At 47.3% G+C, this 16,183-nt stretch overlaps 2 protein-coding genes across 13 annotated transcripts in view; both read right to left on the bottom strand.

Annotated features, from left to right (window-relative positions):
- Window positions 1-2,701: 2,701 nt before the first annotated feature.
- On the bottom strand, window positions 2,702-5,161 carry LOC144124253 (membrane metallo-endopeptidase-like 1). The gene has a single exon (XM_077656895.1). It carries the CDS (start codon window positions 5,159-5,161, stop codon window positions 2,702-2,704), a length of 2,460 nt encoding a protein of 819 aa, XP_077513021.1.
- A 965-nt stretch (window positions 5,162-6,126) lies between these two features.
- The window catches only part of SCAP (SREBP cleavage activating protein), a 113,341-nt gene continuing 103,284 nt past the window's right edge, over window positions 6,127-16,183 (bottom strand). For 11 of the 12 annotated variants that reach the window (XM_077658768.1, XM_077658772.1, XM_077658771.1 and 8 more), the window contains one exon: window positions 6,127-12,316. In XM_077658768.1, coding sequence (XP_077514894.1) covers window positions 12,137-12,316 — 180 coding nt within the window. In that variant the 3' untranslated portion in view covers window positions 6,127-12,136. The remainder of the gene's footprint in view (window positions 12,317-16,183) is intronic. The other variant, XR_013313380.1, reaches the window with a different exon arrangement.

Raw genomic sequence — 16,183 nt, 5'->3', positions numbered from 1 at the left:
CACTGACATTGCACAGTAAATTGGCCTCTGGCATCTCATCATCGTCATACTCAGCCTGACTACGCCCACTGCGGGACAAAGGCTTCTCCAATATCTCTCTATTAACCCTGTCATGTGCCAGCTGCGGCCACCCTGTCCCTGCAGAGTTCTTAATCTCACCCGCCCAACTAACTTTCTGCCGCCCCCTGCTACGCTTGCCTTATCTTGGAATACGGTCTGTTATCCTTAATGAGCATCGGTTATCTCGCCTTCGCATTACATGCCCTGCACAAGTCCATTTATTCCTCTTGATTTCGACTATCTCGCCTCTTGATTTCGACTATCGAACCCGGGTTTTTCGGGTCAGCAGAAGAGCACGATAACCAATTAACCACCGAGCCACCGCGACGACCAGATGGCAGTGATAGTAAAAGCCAAATAAAAGTATGCATAAACTGATAAAACCAGAAAAAAACGAAAGGTTACAAGTTATATGACGTGTTCTGGACAAAAATGGTGCGAAAAAGAAAAGGAACAAGACAGCAGAAAACGGCACGGTGTTTTTAAAATTGGTCCGCGCTAGGAGGCTGTAGGTCACAGCGCGGCAAAATAATTCCCGACATCCATAAGCAACGCAATTTTAAAGAAAGAGCCATACTGAGTCGTTTCACAGTTTCACCGTTACCTCCCTCAGAATTTTTGCTTTGTTTTCTTTCAACAAATGGACACTTTTATGCTGCTTTATAGAGCAGTTATAGCATAGTTTCCGTTACTAGCCAACATTTCGACAACAGGAGCTGCCATCTTGAAGATATAAATGAGACAAATTCTTATTGACAGCGACATAATTAATTATTCATCATCATCAATATCATCGTCATAAGATTAACAACAGTCTACTGCGCGACAAACACTTCTGTCATATCCCACCAACTAACCCTGTCGTGTGCCATCTGCGGCCTTCTTAACTCGGTAAACTTATAGTCTCATTGGCCTCATGCTTGCCTTATAATTCACCTTGTTACCCTAAGGAACCACGCAAATGTGACCAAGGTTATTTCTTGCTAATGGTTACATCCGTTTGTTTTAGTTATACAAAAAAGTTTAAAACCATGATGTCAAAACGCGGTTGGGCAAGAAAGAATATGCGAAGGCACATATAGATATATGCCGCCCTTCGACGGGTCATTGATCTTGGGAAAAAGGTCTTCGATCAATATATGCGATATATGCGAATCGTACTGTCTTATGCGTTGGACGTCGCCGCTTAAGCAAATATACGACCGGCTGTTCACCTGCTACCCGGGATGCAACAATATAAATACAGTGTGCAGCTTGTACAGCCTTTGGCAAGGTTCGATGTGTTGAAGGTTTTTTTTCCTGTTGCTATAGCCTGTATGGATGAGGAACAATAGCAAGCCGGGATAAGGAACAATAGCAAGCCGGGAAACGCTAGAGACTAAAATCGCTTTAGAGTGAGGCGAAAGCCGAACATCCATGCATATCATACCATACGTGGCAATATACTTTCTTAGTCTAGTTGGCTCATATTCACAGATTAAAGGCAGCGCTAGAAGACTGGACGTATAAAGCTGTCTTCCGTTCAGATCATGTCATGTCTTTCGTGCTGCGCTTAAAGAAATCTACTTCCTGCTGGCACCATATGAAATACGAACGGCACAAGTGAGACATACTGAAAGACAGAAAAATGGTGGCGCAGAAGAAATAAAAACGCGGTTCGTTCTTACTTCAAATTAACTGCGTGAGCTATTCAACTTCCCTCAGCTTTGTTTGCTGCTCGCACTTCTACTGACCCCTTATAGCGCTTCATTCACGCCTTTAGTACACCGAAAAATACGGTCAATTCGCGCAGGTCACGCCTTTCTTTCCTTCTGTACACAATGTTCGCTCTACGCTCTTAGAACTAAAAAAACGAACGCCCTTGCGTCACGATAATGTCCAATCGAACGCAACGGCCGCACCCTACGTGTACCCCACGGCATGCGGCCTTTCGTAATACACCTGAGGGTGAACCCGAAGCGGCGCAACCTCGCCTGAACTGCCCGCATGCACGCGACGTGATGTGAACGCAACAGGGGCAAGTGCAACGCCCTCAGTTACGCCACCCGCGACACATGGTCGCTTTGAAGTGCGCTCGGAAAAGAAACGCAAGGCGAAAGTTTTGTAACCGTGACACGGTTCCAGCAAGTCTAACATCATGGACGTAATGAGCGTACAAAAGGCGAGCAAACAATGGGGTGTGCGTCGAGGGGAGCAAACAGTGTCTCGCAAGATCAGTGCTTGTATGGTCCGATGTCAGTTCATAGCCACTCAGCTACGTCCATATGATGGCGCCGCCAAGCGGCAGTCCCACATGAACAAAGAATCGGCACGGCCTTGTGGACAGTGCTACAAGCTGCGACCACATTTAGTGCTGACGTAAGTCGGCGTATGTGACAGGGAAAAAGAAATTCCAGGAGAAACCTATGACCTCTATAAAAGTAAACCACATGGCTTCAGTCATTAAATTTCGCATTCTTCGACACTCCCACAAACAAATGTAATATATGGTGAAGACACATTAGCGTAATTTTTGGCTTATTCAGTCTCGGGCAGCACGGGAAGAAGATTTTTGCGAAGATGAAAAATGATTCGAGAATGAAAGTGCGCCAGCGAGCAAAGGTAGATGGTAAAGAACTGTCCCCTGCGAATCCTTTGCTCTTCACGAATAAAGAATACACTTCTGCAGCGGGTTCATAAACGACCCGCGTGTGCAGCCGAAGGCCTCCGCGAACTCTGGTGCGTTGCGAAGAGGCCCGTTAACGCGGTACCAGGCCGGGCTGCGTGGTCCCTGGGCTGCAGTCTCACGCAGGAAGCGCGGGTGGCTTTTCTCGCAGAAGTTAGCAGCGTAGAACACGAAAAACAACTGGCTCGCGTTCCAGCGCTCCAACAGCGTGAGCCGGTAGTCGGCCGACACGCGATTGGCGTACAGCATGAACGCGTCCAGGGTGGGTCGCAGCGACAGGACGTCCCACAGGTCAGACCACGAGGTCCGCGACGCATTCAGCGGCGCGTCTTTCTCGGGCCAGGACAGCGAGCCGTACTGCTCTTCCAGGCAGTGCCTCAAGTCTTGCATGCTCTGCGCTAAGCTGCGACTTCGCCCCTCTGCCCCCGTGTTGGCCGAGAACTCGAAGTTGAAGACCCAGTGGTAGATGGCGCGAAACACGGCGCGGTATATCCTGGGTGCGGCTCGCGCCATTTGAAGAGGGCGTAGCGCGGGATCGTCCTTTACGAGCAAGTCGAAGACCGGCAGCGGGATCTCCACTCTCTCGAAAGGCGGCTCCATGTGACCCTCGGCAGTCAGGAAGCCGCCCGTCCAGCCCGGATAGGCAGTGTGCGAACTCATGCGCGTCAGGAGCCGTTTCTCGAGCGACTTGCGGATCCAGGTGTAGAAGAACTGCGCCGTCGAGGTGCGCGCGTTGCTCAGGTAGATGCCGTCCAGATACGCGATCCGTGAGCTCACGTTCTGCAAGGCACGAGGGGACAGCGCCTCCCACGAGATGCTGTTCAGCCGGTCCAGAAGATGCGCCTTCAGCTCGCTGTTGAACCGCGTGAGACGCACCAGCACGTGCTCGATAAGCACGAGTCGTAACGCGGACACCATGTCTTCGAGAAAGTCGTCGCTGCCGCCGCGACCGGGTAAACGCGTCCGGGACATGTTGCGAGCCGCATGCAGAGGCAAGTTCGGCTCGAATCGGTTCAGCAGACACAGGCAGTAGTGCGCCTGCGGCAATGCCTGCGCGAAGTGCGGGTGCCGGGCGCAGCTGACCGAGGCCACTTGGTCGCGGTACTTGAGGCCGCCCAGCAACGGCGACAAAGCCATCGTTATGCGGAACAGCAAGTATCCCAGCAGATCCCGAGATGAGCGCAGTAGCTCGTCGTCGCGAGTCAACCGTAGTATGTGCTCGGGCGAGCCGAGCTTGATGTAGGTACGAGCAGTGATCGGCCGCAGCCCTTTGCCAAACACGCTCTGCAAGAAGCTGGCCCACTCGAAGTTTCTCAGCGTGGGCAGGTCGCGCACCTTCAACGTGCTGCCATTCGAAAGCCAGCCAGCGTCTAGATGTGGTCGCAGCAGAAGCCGGCTGAGCCGCTCCTCGAAGCGCAGCACGTCGGTGTCCGTCTGGTTCTGGAAAAAGGCCAGCAGAGGTTCGAAACCGGTGCGCACCAGCTCGTACTCGTCCTTCTCGAGCGGAGAGCGTAGCAGCACCGTCGACGGCTCGTCCAGGCCCACGAAGCGCTTGTTCTCGCCCGACGTGCCCTTGACGACCGACGGCCTGAACAGTGCGTCCACGCCCAGCTGGCGGAAGGCAATGCCGTACTTACGCGACACCTCGGCCGCCGAAGGCTGCCTGCGCGACTGAGAAGACGGCGCGCGCACCATCCAGGGCCGTAGGTGCGTCGCGTCCAGGAACATGGCGAGCAGGTTGTCGAACAGTACCGGCTCGGGGTCCATGCAGTGTTCCAGGAGGAAGCGTAACTGCGGAAACCCACGAGTCGCGTTGTCGCGCAGCCCGGCGGCCAGGAACTCGGCGTAGTCCGCCACCATGGCGGTATCGACGGACATTCGCTCAGCGCCCGGGGCCAGATGCTCCGATAGTGCCCAGTTACCGCAGACGTACGAGTAAAAGTCGTCGCAAGGGTCTCGGCTGGAGTCGATCTGTTGCAGCAGAAGCCGCGCCTGCTCCACGCACTCCGTCGAGTCGCAAATTTTGGTTTCGTGCGACGCTACGTTCATCAGGCGCTTACTGGACGACTCGCCCGAGGGGGGCACTTCTACGTTGGCCGGCGGCATGGCGGCGACGTCGCCGAGACCCACAGGCGGAGGTTGGCCGAAGGTGCTGTGGACGTCGATGTTTGGCACGAGCAGCGTGGTCGTGACGAAGGCGGTGACGACGACGGAGACAAGCAGGAGGCCCGTGGTGGCGACGGTGAGCATCCAGAGGAGCGCAGCCCAGATGCTCCGGCGCGGCTGAACGTTGTTCTGCTCAGGTGGCGGACTGGACGTGTGCTCCGAGCCGGACTCTGCGATAGACTCCGTGGCGGATTCGGTAGCGGGCTCCGGAATGGTTTGGCGTTGCTGCAGCTCCCGACGAGGCAGGGCGTTGCCGACGCTGTCGGCCATGGCGAGGGTAGTGGAACTATACGGCGAGACCACGAGCAGCGCGAGCCCGATAAATAAGCTGTTGTTGTTGTTAGCCTATCAAAAGATGGGATAAATAAGCAAGCTCCTGGAAATTCTTCGTCTTCTTCCTCTTGAGACATGGCACATACCCACATGAGGGGATTGGCCAAGGTGTAGTGGCATAAACAAGGAAATTTCCATAGGAGATTACAACAAAATTGTAGCACCAAGCATGAATTTTGAAAAATGTGTCAATAAGAACAACAGAAGAATAAGAAGAATATTTAAAGTAAAATAACTGACAGCATTTTGGTGAAAAAAGAAGAGCTCGAAGATTTTAAAAAGAATTAGCAAATCAACCTACCAGTTGCAGTTATGTAATTGAGGCTTGCTCTTTCTCCTCTTCGTTCTGTTGCCTGATGCGTAACAGAAAAAACGTTTTCGAGTATCACTGAGAATTGAGACTGTGTTGCTTGACAACGTGAAATACTAAGAGCCTTCAAGCATTTCGCTTCATAAAAAAGTCCGACTGAAAAGTACTTTTTCCGCCTACACTGCACGGCGATATTAAAAAACCTTGCTTTTTCGCTAGCCTATTTTGCCTAGTTCCTAGTTCGTACAATCGCAGTTAGTTTCCTGCGATCACAATGCCTTAATATTTTGCCACGTGCACCCCGCCAAAGGATAGCGTAGTTCCTACAATCGCAGTTAGTTTCCTGCAATCACAATGCCTTAGTTTACGAAATTTTAGCATTGCCCCAGTCTCCATGGCTGGCGTGCTGAATTCACTGCTTTTTCTGAATTTACCCCCGCCACATTTTCCCTGTTTCTTACCATACTCTAATAACGCACTAGTTTAAATGCACTGGCCATTCCTGAGACTGACTACCACATTAGCTCTACAGGCAATGGAGGATTTGCCAGAGAGATAACTGCACCGTTCATGCAATGAGACAGTGGAGACATCACAGCATAGATAATTTATTATGAGTAAAAAACTTTTCGAACAAGTGATCTGATGTTTTGTCACAATGAGACATGCCAAAATATGCTGCAGCAAAATAGGCCTGTATTTCTTAACAATGCAACCAATGCATCAGCACGATTTCGTCGAATCTGACTGCACTAAATGCACTACAAGTTGCTTAAGGCAGATAATACCCTAACACTCAGCACTCTGCAAACTTGCAATGAAAATCTATAAATTCAGCAGCATTGAAGCAAATCACAGAAAAAGGATGCAAGGTCAGTCTGAGTGAATTAAATTAGATCCCACACATGGAATTATGACCCAACCAAACATTCGAGTTAAGACACAAGAATTAGGAAACGACTCAAGAGAAAATAATGCATAGAGATCAATCATCATACATAGCCACTTTCGCATTTTGCTCTCACCAAAGTGAGACCCTCATGACTCTAAGAGACTCCACAATGCAAAAGCGTGGCTACCAAGTGCCAATGAAGGATTAAAATCGGGGCACTAAGGTTCATCAAAATTATCTCATAATATCTACAACTCATGAAACACATGTTCATTGCATTGCAAATATATATGCAAAGAGAATTTCGCTCGAACAAGCTCACACCATTAAAATTAAAGCTAGTGCAGGTACACACACAAAGAACTATGAAACCAAAGATACTCTCTTACTTCCTTGAAGAAGCTGTTTGACTTCTGCTGAGCCCTTTACTAGAATCAAGCGCTCAGCATCCAGCCAACAATTTCTATTACCAAAAGGAGCCTGAAAAAATTGTACCTAATTTCATGGCTGCCTTAATAGGTGTCAAATATGTTAAAGTACTAGCAGCAAAGCATTCCCTGTGCACCTTGAAAATGCAGCACACTCTAGCAATGTCCTCCTTCCAACAGTTCTGCCATTTTGAATCCTCTCTTGCACTAGCTAGACTCGAACCATGAGCTACCCAACTTGTGTTTGCTACAGAGAATGCACTACCATTCGCTGCCAGCCTTGTGCCCCCACTGTACCCTTAGCGGTGACCCCATGCAACATGATTGCAATCTGTCCTCCCGTCAGTCACTGCCATTTTTTAATTCTCAAGAAAATTGCTCCTAGTGCCCCACCATCAAACCACTTTTCAGCCACTTACGAATCAATGGAGAACTACAAAATGGGAGCTATGAGAGCAACCACGTGTAAGATTTTTCTTGAAACTGCCATTATTTTGCCTTTAAGGCTTTCCCTCTCACCACTGCCAGCATGCTAGAAGAGACAACAACAGGTTCCATATACCATATGTAATACTCCAAATGCTTGGCCATGCTATATTTTCACAGCTTGTTTTTTGAAAGCGCCTTTATGGACATGTCTTTTGTTTCACGAGGCAACCAGACTATGGGGGCATTTTAAGAGGTGTAAAAGAAGGTAAAAGCTGCTCTGTGACACAAGAAGCCATGAAAAGATGGCAGGAAACAGTAACACAGGAATGGGTTGAAAGGTGTTTCATGGACCCCCTTAACAGCATGAGTGTTAAGACAAAATGACCCGCAGTGCAGAGTAGCACGCCACATGACGATCCTTTAAGCCAACCGCCTGTCTTTCTCTCCAAAAAACCTCAATCTCTGCAAACAAATTGACAATACAAGACACAAAGGGATACAAACCAGCATCATGCCTTGTGTCCTCCTATCTGTCGCCCTGTGCTAATGCTGTTCTTCATAACGAAAGCTACTTTCACTTTTTGCAAAATGCTCAATGCAAGAGTAATGTAATGATACAAGGTTCGACATAAAAAAAAAATGTAGATGATAAAATGCTATGTCAAAAATTTCAAAGTAATGCACTCCATCAAATGCCCAGTCATCCATCAATATGGAATTGCCAAGTCAAAGACCTAAAGTTGTGCACAGAAGGAGTTTCTAATGAGACATTACCATGCACTAACTTTTCTTATCGGCATTTCAGATTCAAGCAAAAAAAAAATATTTTCTATCCGTGCTGTTGCCATAATAAAATGCAAATAAAGTGCCTGCTAATTTAATACAATGCACGAAGTGGATAGATGCATCACTATAAAGAATATGAAATAAAAGTCCACCTTTTCATGCAATGAAAATAACAACAAGGCAGATCCACAAGTTTCCCTTTTGTTTAGTACAGCCTTGTGGCTGACAATAAAAGATAGTTATGACCTACACGTGTGTCAATAAGTTATATGAAGCACTAGCAGTAGTAGCCAAAAAGACACCAAAACATTGAAAAAATTCTGGTTACATTATGTAACGCATCTGAGGCAAAACTGTACGAGTGCAGACATCCTACACAGAGCAACAAAGCTGGGCAATGGTTTGCTTTATGATTTATGGGGGTTTAACACCCCAAAGCGACTCAGGCTAGGGCACCGGAAATTTCGACCACCTGGGGTTCTTTAACGTGTACTGACATCGCACAGTACATGGGCCTCTAGAATTTCGCCTCCATCGAAATTCGACTGCCGCGGCCGGGATTGAACTCGCATCTTTCGAGTCAGCAGCCGAGCACAATAACCACTAAATCATCGTGGCATAATACACTATATCAATCACTGCCTCAAGAGATTGTCTGGCCATTTGAAACAAATTTGGAACACAAATGAGTTACGAGTATGTATTTGAGTCCACAATGTGGCGGCATCAATGGGAAACCTGTGGTGAATCATGCACTAGAGGTGCATCTTTATCCACAAAACAGGCGTCATGTCAGTTGCTCATTAGGGTGAATGTACAAAAGCTGGATAAATTCTGGTTCATATAAATTATCTGCACTTCGATTTACCCTGATAGTACATTAAAAAGAGCAGTTGGTTACTATTACAGACACTAAGTGGCTACTAAGGTTCTTCAGATCCAACTCTGTTGCTTCAATATAAGACTTCATGCTGGCTACAGCCATGTTCAGTGACCTGCAGTGTGGTGTAAACAAACCATTTATCTATTCTCTTGAACAACAGCCCTAGTACAATATCCGTAGAAACATCTTCATAACTACAGCAATCTTAAAATTTTTCCTCTGCAGGTACATTGCCATATGACAACTGGCAAGACCCCGGCCGTGGTCGTCAGCCGCGAGTTCTTGGCCTGCGTCGCCCGGCCGTGCTCGAGCCTATCAGACCTGAACAGATCTTGCCGTTGTTCCCCTGCCCCGTCCACCGCCCCGACTACTCGACACGATGAACTGAACTTGACGCAAGGACCTGACCTGCCGACCCCACCAACCTGAGACGCTGCCCACACGTGACAACACGATTCCCCTGCGCATGCCGTCCAGTGCGTCCTGAGGCCTCGGCCGTCAGCTTGTGGTGACCTGTGGCCCGGAAGCTTCGCGGACCAGGAATCATTCAGCCATCTCCTTCATTGTGGCGGCCAGGACCTCACCACTTTCTCCTTCCTGTCCCACCATCCTCAGAAGCCCATGACCATTTCGCGCGTCAGTGCTCATGGCTGTATCTAAATCCAAGGGGCCATTAAACAATTTTTGTCAGATAATGGCAGTTTTTTGCTTTGAAGGCTTTTCTCCACTTGGTTTCTTAAGCATGCTGGAAGCATCAAGGGCAGTATTAATACAGTATTATGTGTAGCGCACAGAATATTTACACTCAGTTGTGCATTCTTGTACTGTATCTCTATCACCTGCATTTTTTGTGATGTACAGGACAATTCACTCTCTATATTACTTGTGTGCAACGAAAACCAGCCAATGCCGGCATTTTATATTCTACAGTGCGAATAAGCTACACTAACAAGGACGAGGCAAGAAGAATGGTGGCTGACTGAAAAGAATGGACAAATTAAGGCAGCACAAAGGGCACAACATCGAAGGAAAGACACAGATTGAAGTTTAAAATAATATATAAAGCCTTTTATTACAAGAAAGAAAATACACAGAAAGGAGAACAAAGCGACAAGAGTGAATAAAAAGAAAACACTGCATGTGTACACGTGAATTTCAGTAGAATATGTTTATCAATTATAAAGATGACGATCTATTCACAGGCCTTTATTTTTATATTGAAAACATTTACTACTGAAAACGAGTGCACATGCTGACCATTTTTTTCTTCTTATACTCTTCCCACTTTACTCTCCTTCCTATTAATTTACCTTATCAGAATAAAAGCCTTTGGTTGTTGGTGTTTTTTTGTCTTTTCATTGATGTCCCATCCTTTCTGCTGTTTTAATCACCCTAACTAGCCCAGAAGAAAGAATTTTGTTCAGATTAAAAGGAATGTAATAATAGGTGACATGGTTCTACAGGGCCCCAAGACTTGTGTTTCTAGTCTTGATAGACCTGGACCTATCACCAGTTCAAAGGAAAAGGAAAGTCATAAAAACGGGATAATTAAAGTTTCCTCTTCCTTATTTTGAAAACCGAGATAGTGGTTCAACAGGGACGCAGCAGAAAATTGTAAAATAAGTGACCTTTAATGTCAAAATGGTCTTGTAAGCCCTGTCACAAAATTCATTGCAATTAGTACAGGCTATTTAAAAAGCATTTCGCTACTTGAGTGAAAAAAATACCAGGCTAAGGCCGATGTAACGATTAACAAAAATAGATCCACTGCAGGAAGGCTGAAACCAGAACTTGGTCCAAATGTCCTCACAAGAGTATCGTTTATGCACAGATGCACGTAATGTCACCCTCCACCCAAAATTCAGCTCCTGATGGGATCAAAGCAGACATGCCAAGAAAGTACAGGAGCAGCTTTTGTAGTCAACCTTAGTCGTACTAGCAATAACACAACATAAAACTTATGTTACATTCTCTGCATCAATTCATTCACTGCTGGTCAGGAACTGCATATTTACCAGCTAGTACACATGCTCACAAGCCACAACACAAGCTCTCTTCACACCGAAAATTAAAGTAATGATGTGAATGGAAAGAATTAAGAGCCAGGCAATAAATAAGGTGGTGACATCAATGGACAGACCAAAATTTAAACAAGAACACAAATGCATTGCAAAAAACAGGGTCCCTTGTAAAAAAAAAAAAAAGATAGTGGCAAGCCAAATGCCCCTAGTGGGTTATTTTCAACACTCATAGACTCTTAATTTCACACAATGAGCACACAGCACCAGCACAGGAACTGAACCACAAGAAAAAAAAATTCAGGCAGGCTGCAATCACCAATAACACTTATGTATTGACAACTGCAAAGTGCTGCAGAATGCCCACTGTGGTGTCTGTCCACTGCTGCTACTGCTGTGGTAATGTCCCCTCCTCCTTTTTTTTTTCTCTGTGATCACATACTCCTTTCAGACAAGTAGTAGCACACAAACATAGAGGCCCACAAAGCTAGTGACTGTATCGATTGCAGAAAAAACGGACTTTGGAGCACAACTACTATAACATGTTTTGAAAAGTGGACCCAGAAGCTTTGCTTTGGATGTTCAATGCCTTTAGCCAGCGGCGAAGGAGCTGAAGCTGGATGCATGCGGAAGTTGAGTCCCACTGTTCCAGCGCGCAGATGCATGGAGATTGGGACGAATGAATGCTCACCACGTGGAGAGATGATACAGCGTTGCAGTCGCATACATGGCTGCAGAGATGAAGATGACAATGATGATGCCCGTGGTGGTGGCGGCTGTGGTGGGTCAAGCACGCACAACACCCAGTGCAGCACAGTGAGACAACACATCCAGTCATGTGTGACTACTCGCATGTCACGCCGAATACACTTTGAACGAAGTGGATAGTCACCGGCTTAGGAGCAAGACACTCATGTAACGGGATGTCGGTGATGTGGGTGTAGGAAGTGGGTGCAGAAAGCACGAGCAGCCAATCAGGTCTCGGCACGTGGCATTGAGGCAGCTGTAAGCAGGCCACACAGTCCTGTGTGTTAGCTTAAGCTAATGCACCGACAGTACCACCTGTCGGCTATCCACCCTGTCAGTGGCCGCTGCCTGCAACCGGCGCCAGCCTTATATAGCGAGATCTTTGGAGAAGGGCGTGTGGCCACCCAGGTTCTGTCCCATCAGTCAAACTTGGTGCTCAGTGCTGGAAAATAGACCACGCACAAGCTGTGGCCATAGTCACACACCACTGCGTCTGATGTGCAGTGCACTTGGTGAACGGCCACACCGGAGTCTCCCGGACCGAGCATGACCACTTGGACTGCTTCACCCTGGTTCAGATCCCACAGCACCAGGTGGTCCTGCAGATGGGCCATGAACAGGTGATCATGTGTTGGGTTGGCACCCAGCACCAACATAAAGAATGTTTCAAAAAATGCAACAAAAAAAATAGTCCTAAAGACCCTTGGTTTATCGTTTGTCGCCTAACAAAAAAATGCACACTAAGTATTTTCTCACCCCTACAGTCAAAGTTGAGCAATGTTTTTTTTTTCCAGACTCTTTCAAACATTTACTCTGGGCAGTTGTGCACTAATTTTTGCTGCCATCCTACCAATTCATGACCACCAGCCTATCCCTTCATTTCAACTCTCTTTTTCAGTTTCCCACATTTCTTTCCTACTAGAGTATAATCTCACTACAACAGACCTTGACAATGTACAATATCGCAATCTGTAGTAAAATAAGTCTGCAGAACCCAAATACTGTTACAACAGACTTCGGAACACAACCACACATGAGTCTGTTATAACCAGGGTGATCTGCAAGCCATGCACAACTACAAATAAAACTGGTTTACTCCATCATTACAACTCTGACAACTTTTGATTTGAAGTGATCTGAGCCAAGTCACGGTCAGTATGCATGCAGGGAAGTGCACCTCCATGCAAAGCAGGTAAGGACCGTCGTCGACATGCATATTTGGCTACACACTGCTGCGGTATGAGGGTTGAAATTTTCTGCAATACAGGTGCTCTTTGCAGACAACATACGGAATAAAACGCTTCCGTCATGGTTGCCACATTGGCTGGTCATCCCTTCTTCGCAGGCCAAGTTTTTTTTTTCTTAAGTTACCATCTAAAATTTGGGAGAGGGGGGATTGAGAATTTACACGTGAAGCCAACCTATTTGCGCTATTTGTGGGATCAAAGCGAGTTCCAGCCTAGCCGCAGGTGGTAGCATGCCTTGTGTGTGCATAGTTCTGCACATGAAAACGTTATTATTCCAAGTACAGTTGAACGCATTTATAACTGACAGGTACTGGAGAGGAGTTTTTGTCTCTTATGTCAGAGGCCTCTTATAAGCAGGATTTCGTGTTTCCATTAGTTACTTATCTCTCGTTGTGTTTATGTGGTAACCCAGTGACTAGGAGTTTCACAAAAAGAGTCTATAGCTTGTTACACGAGCTCATTAGCAGAAAAGGCAGCTGTTCACTGCCGTCTGATTGGCATATGTAAAGACGCCATATGCCTTCTACTGCACTACACCAGCACTAGTTGGCAACCTGTGTTCACACTATTTTGTTGCAGAACAATATAGCACAATTAGCCCTCGGTAACCTGAAGTTGTAAAAACAGAGAAAAATTTCTTGAGATGTAAATGTAGTTAAGAGATATGCAAAATACCAATTTTTTCTAATTTACTGATGATTTGCAAAAATTTGCCCAGCGTTATTTTGCAAAGAAAACTTAATTATGCAAAGCGGCAACTTAATTATAATAAAAGGAGCCCCATGTAGCAGCACCGTGTAGCGCACGAAATGCGGCCCATGAAGCCTGCTTTGAGTGCACAATCGCATTGATAGGTAGCTGCGGCTGCCGCTATCTCAGGAGGAAGGGTGGATTGGAGGCAGGCTTCATCCTACATCCCCCTCCTTAGCTTAGCACGCCTGTTGTTGCCTTGGGAAACGGAATCGCTTCACATCTCGCTTAAGTTCTCCAGGGTCTCCGCCATTATTTTCAGCGAGCTTCAAAGCCCGGAGTGGAGACGGCGCGTGTCGGCAGTTAGCACGGAGCCGAAATCGTACCAACTACAGAGCGGCGGCAAGGGACGCAGGTTAAAGCACGCTGGTGGAGGCTAACCTGTTGGCCTGCAGAATAAGCTGCAGGCCGCGCAAACCACTGACTGAGGGCCCTTTTTTTTTTGTTTCGAGCTTCTTGATAGCGGAAGTAGCGCGAGAAGCTCTGCTGCGCGCTCCTGCCTTCCTAGGTGAGGGCAGACGCCCGCACACTTGTGCCTGTACTCCGCCAGCAGTTTGGAAGCTGTTCTCTACAGAGCAATCACAATTAATCTGCTCTCATTGGTGTTTTACATCTAGCTAGCCCATTCTACGTTAATTTCAATCTTAATAAATGTCATGGGAGCAATCAGGCCTTGCCTTCTGCCTAGAGCACGGATGATACGGCAGTTTGCGAGCGATGGCACCGCATCCGCAGAGTGGGGAATAAACCCCACAGGTTACGTATTTACTCGCATAATGGACTCATTTTTTTTTTTTTAAAGTTGATGTCAATCTGGGGGGAAGGTTCATAAAGCAGGGAAAAAAGTTTTGGCAGATTCTTTTGCGAGTCAAATTTTTTATCACACATCCACGCACGTGTTTGTCCGTAAGCAAAGCGCTCGGTCAGCCGCATTCATTTCACCGGTGTTTAGCATCATTCACTTCGAAAGGTGTTTGTTGTATCACGGCATGACCCGACGATTTTGTGATAGTCGATGGTGCCAGCCAATTACAGCAAGATAAAGTGACTTGTGAACACGCTGAAAACCGCGGGCCTGAAGATTGGGTTCGCGTTTTTTGGGCAAGGTTAAAGACTTGCACGGCGGTTACGCATGTGTAATGCGAATGTTTAAAGCTGTGGTATTAGAGGTTAGAAATTTTGAGCTCGCTTTTGAGCTCGCTAAAACTCTCCGGACCTTTTATAGAATTCTAGTTTAAACTGCTATGCTCCTCTCCGACGCTCGAGCGCTGGCCAACTTTATAAACATACACTGGCCACTAAACATAAACTAAACATACAATAAGCCACCACCGCTTCTGTCAAGGACGCACAGCGTCTTAGCGCTCCGCCAAGTTCGCCGAGCACCGCATCCCACAGGAGCTCCCATCAAAATATAAATACGCACCGTTATGCTACCGGCAAGCAGCATCTTGGGGCAGTGACTGCCAAGGTCTGCACTGTGGATACTGCGAAACTGAGGGGCGTGCTAAGAAAAGCGAACGTTTAAAAAAAAAAGCAAATTCTCAACGACAAAGGTGGGAGGTGGGTTCATTATCTGAGTGAATAAGAATTTACACTACTGAAAGTCGACCCCCCCCCCCCCCCCCTTTTCATATTTATAAAAAAAAAAAACTTGGAGGTCGTTTACACTTGGCCTTTAATAATAGAACGCGATAGCACTATCCTGTGGCCTCCGCTTATCGCCAGTTGCTATCGGCTGCCGCGTGCGGGAGCGCCCGTGGGCACATTCCAAAACGAAAATGTATTAGTCACTGGACTACTCGTCCACACTTGCACCATCATCCTCACTAGCGCTGCCGTCGTGATCGCTGCTGCGGCCCCACAGCTCATTGTTCTAACATCGTCGTGCAGCGAAATCCCGCACTTCGCAAACAGCCACGTCACGACATCACGTGGAACAGCTGAAAATTTTGCCTTTCTGCCGCTGCCACGCCACAGTGTACCCCCAGTTGCGAGCGTCGAACCTGTGGCCCGGCGCGCAGTTCGTTTCTTCGGCGTGAAGAATGACAGTCATCTTGAATGTAGCTGTGAATGGGTGCCGGTTGCTTACCGGACCCAGAGCACATATGACAAAGCACTACATTAAAGGGACACTGAGGAGAGCTCTATCAATTTTATTTTGTTAGCAAAATCTGATAGTTCGGCATTTCATGGCTTCGTTGCCTCTTGTCCGGGCGCGAAAGATGCATTTATTTTAAAGAAATTTGGATTCGAAGTTGAAAAAGTTTTTCCCGCCGCTCTGATCCAAACTCAGGGAACTCTTATGACGCCACAGCAACTCTTATGACGTCTCAGAACGGAGTGACGTGCCACGTGACGTAAACGCAGACTCCGTGATTTCTGACGGCTAGCGGTGCGATGCACAACGTTCCTTTGCCAGCCTCAAAGATTCGCGACGTCCATGAAGTAAGGCAAATTCCTCCAAGG

The sequence above is a fragment of the Amblyomma americanum genome, chromosome 3 (genome assembly GCF_052857255.1).
Source record: "Amblyomma americanum isolate KBUSLIRL-KWMA chromosome 3, ASM5285725v1, whole genome shotgun sequence".
NCBI lineage: Eukaryota > Metazoa > Arthropoda > Arachnida > Ixodida > Ixodidae > Amblyomma > Amblyomma americanum.
The sequence above is the reverse complement of the archived record's forward strand: the minus strand, read 5'-3'. Positions and strand labels throughout refer to the sequence as shown.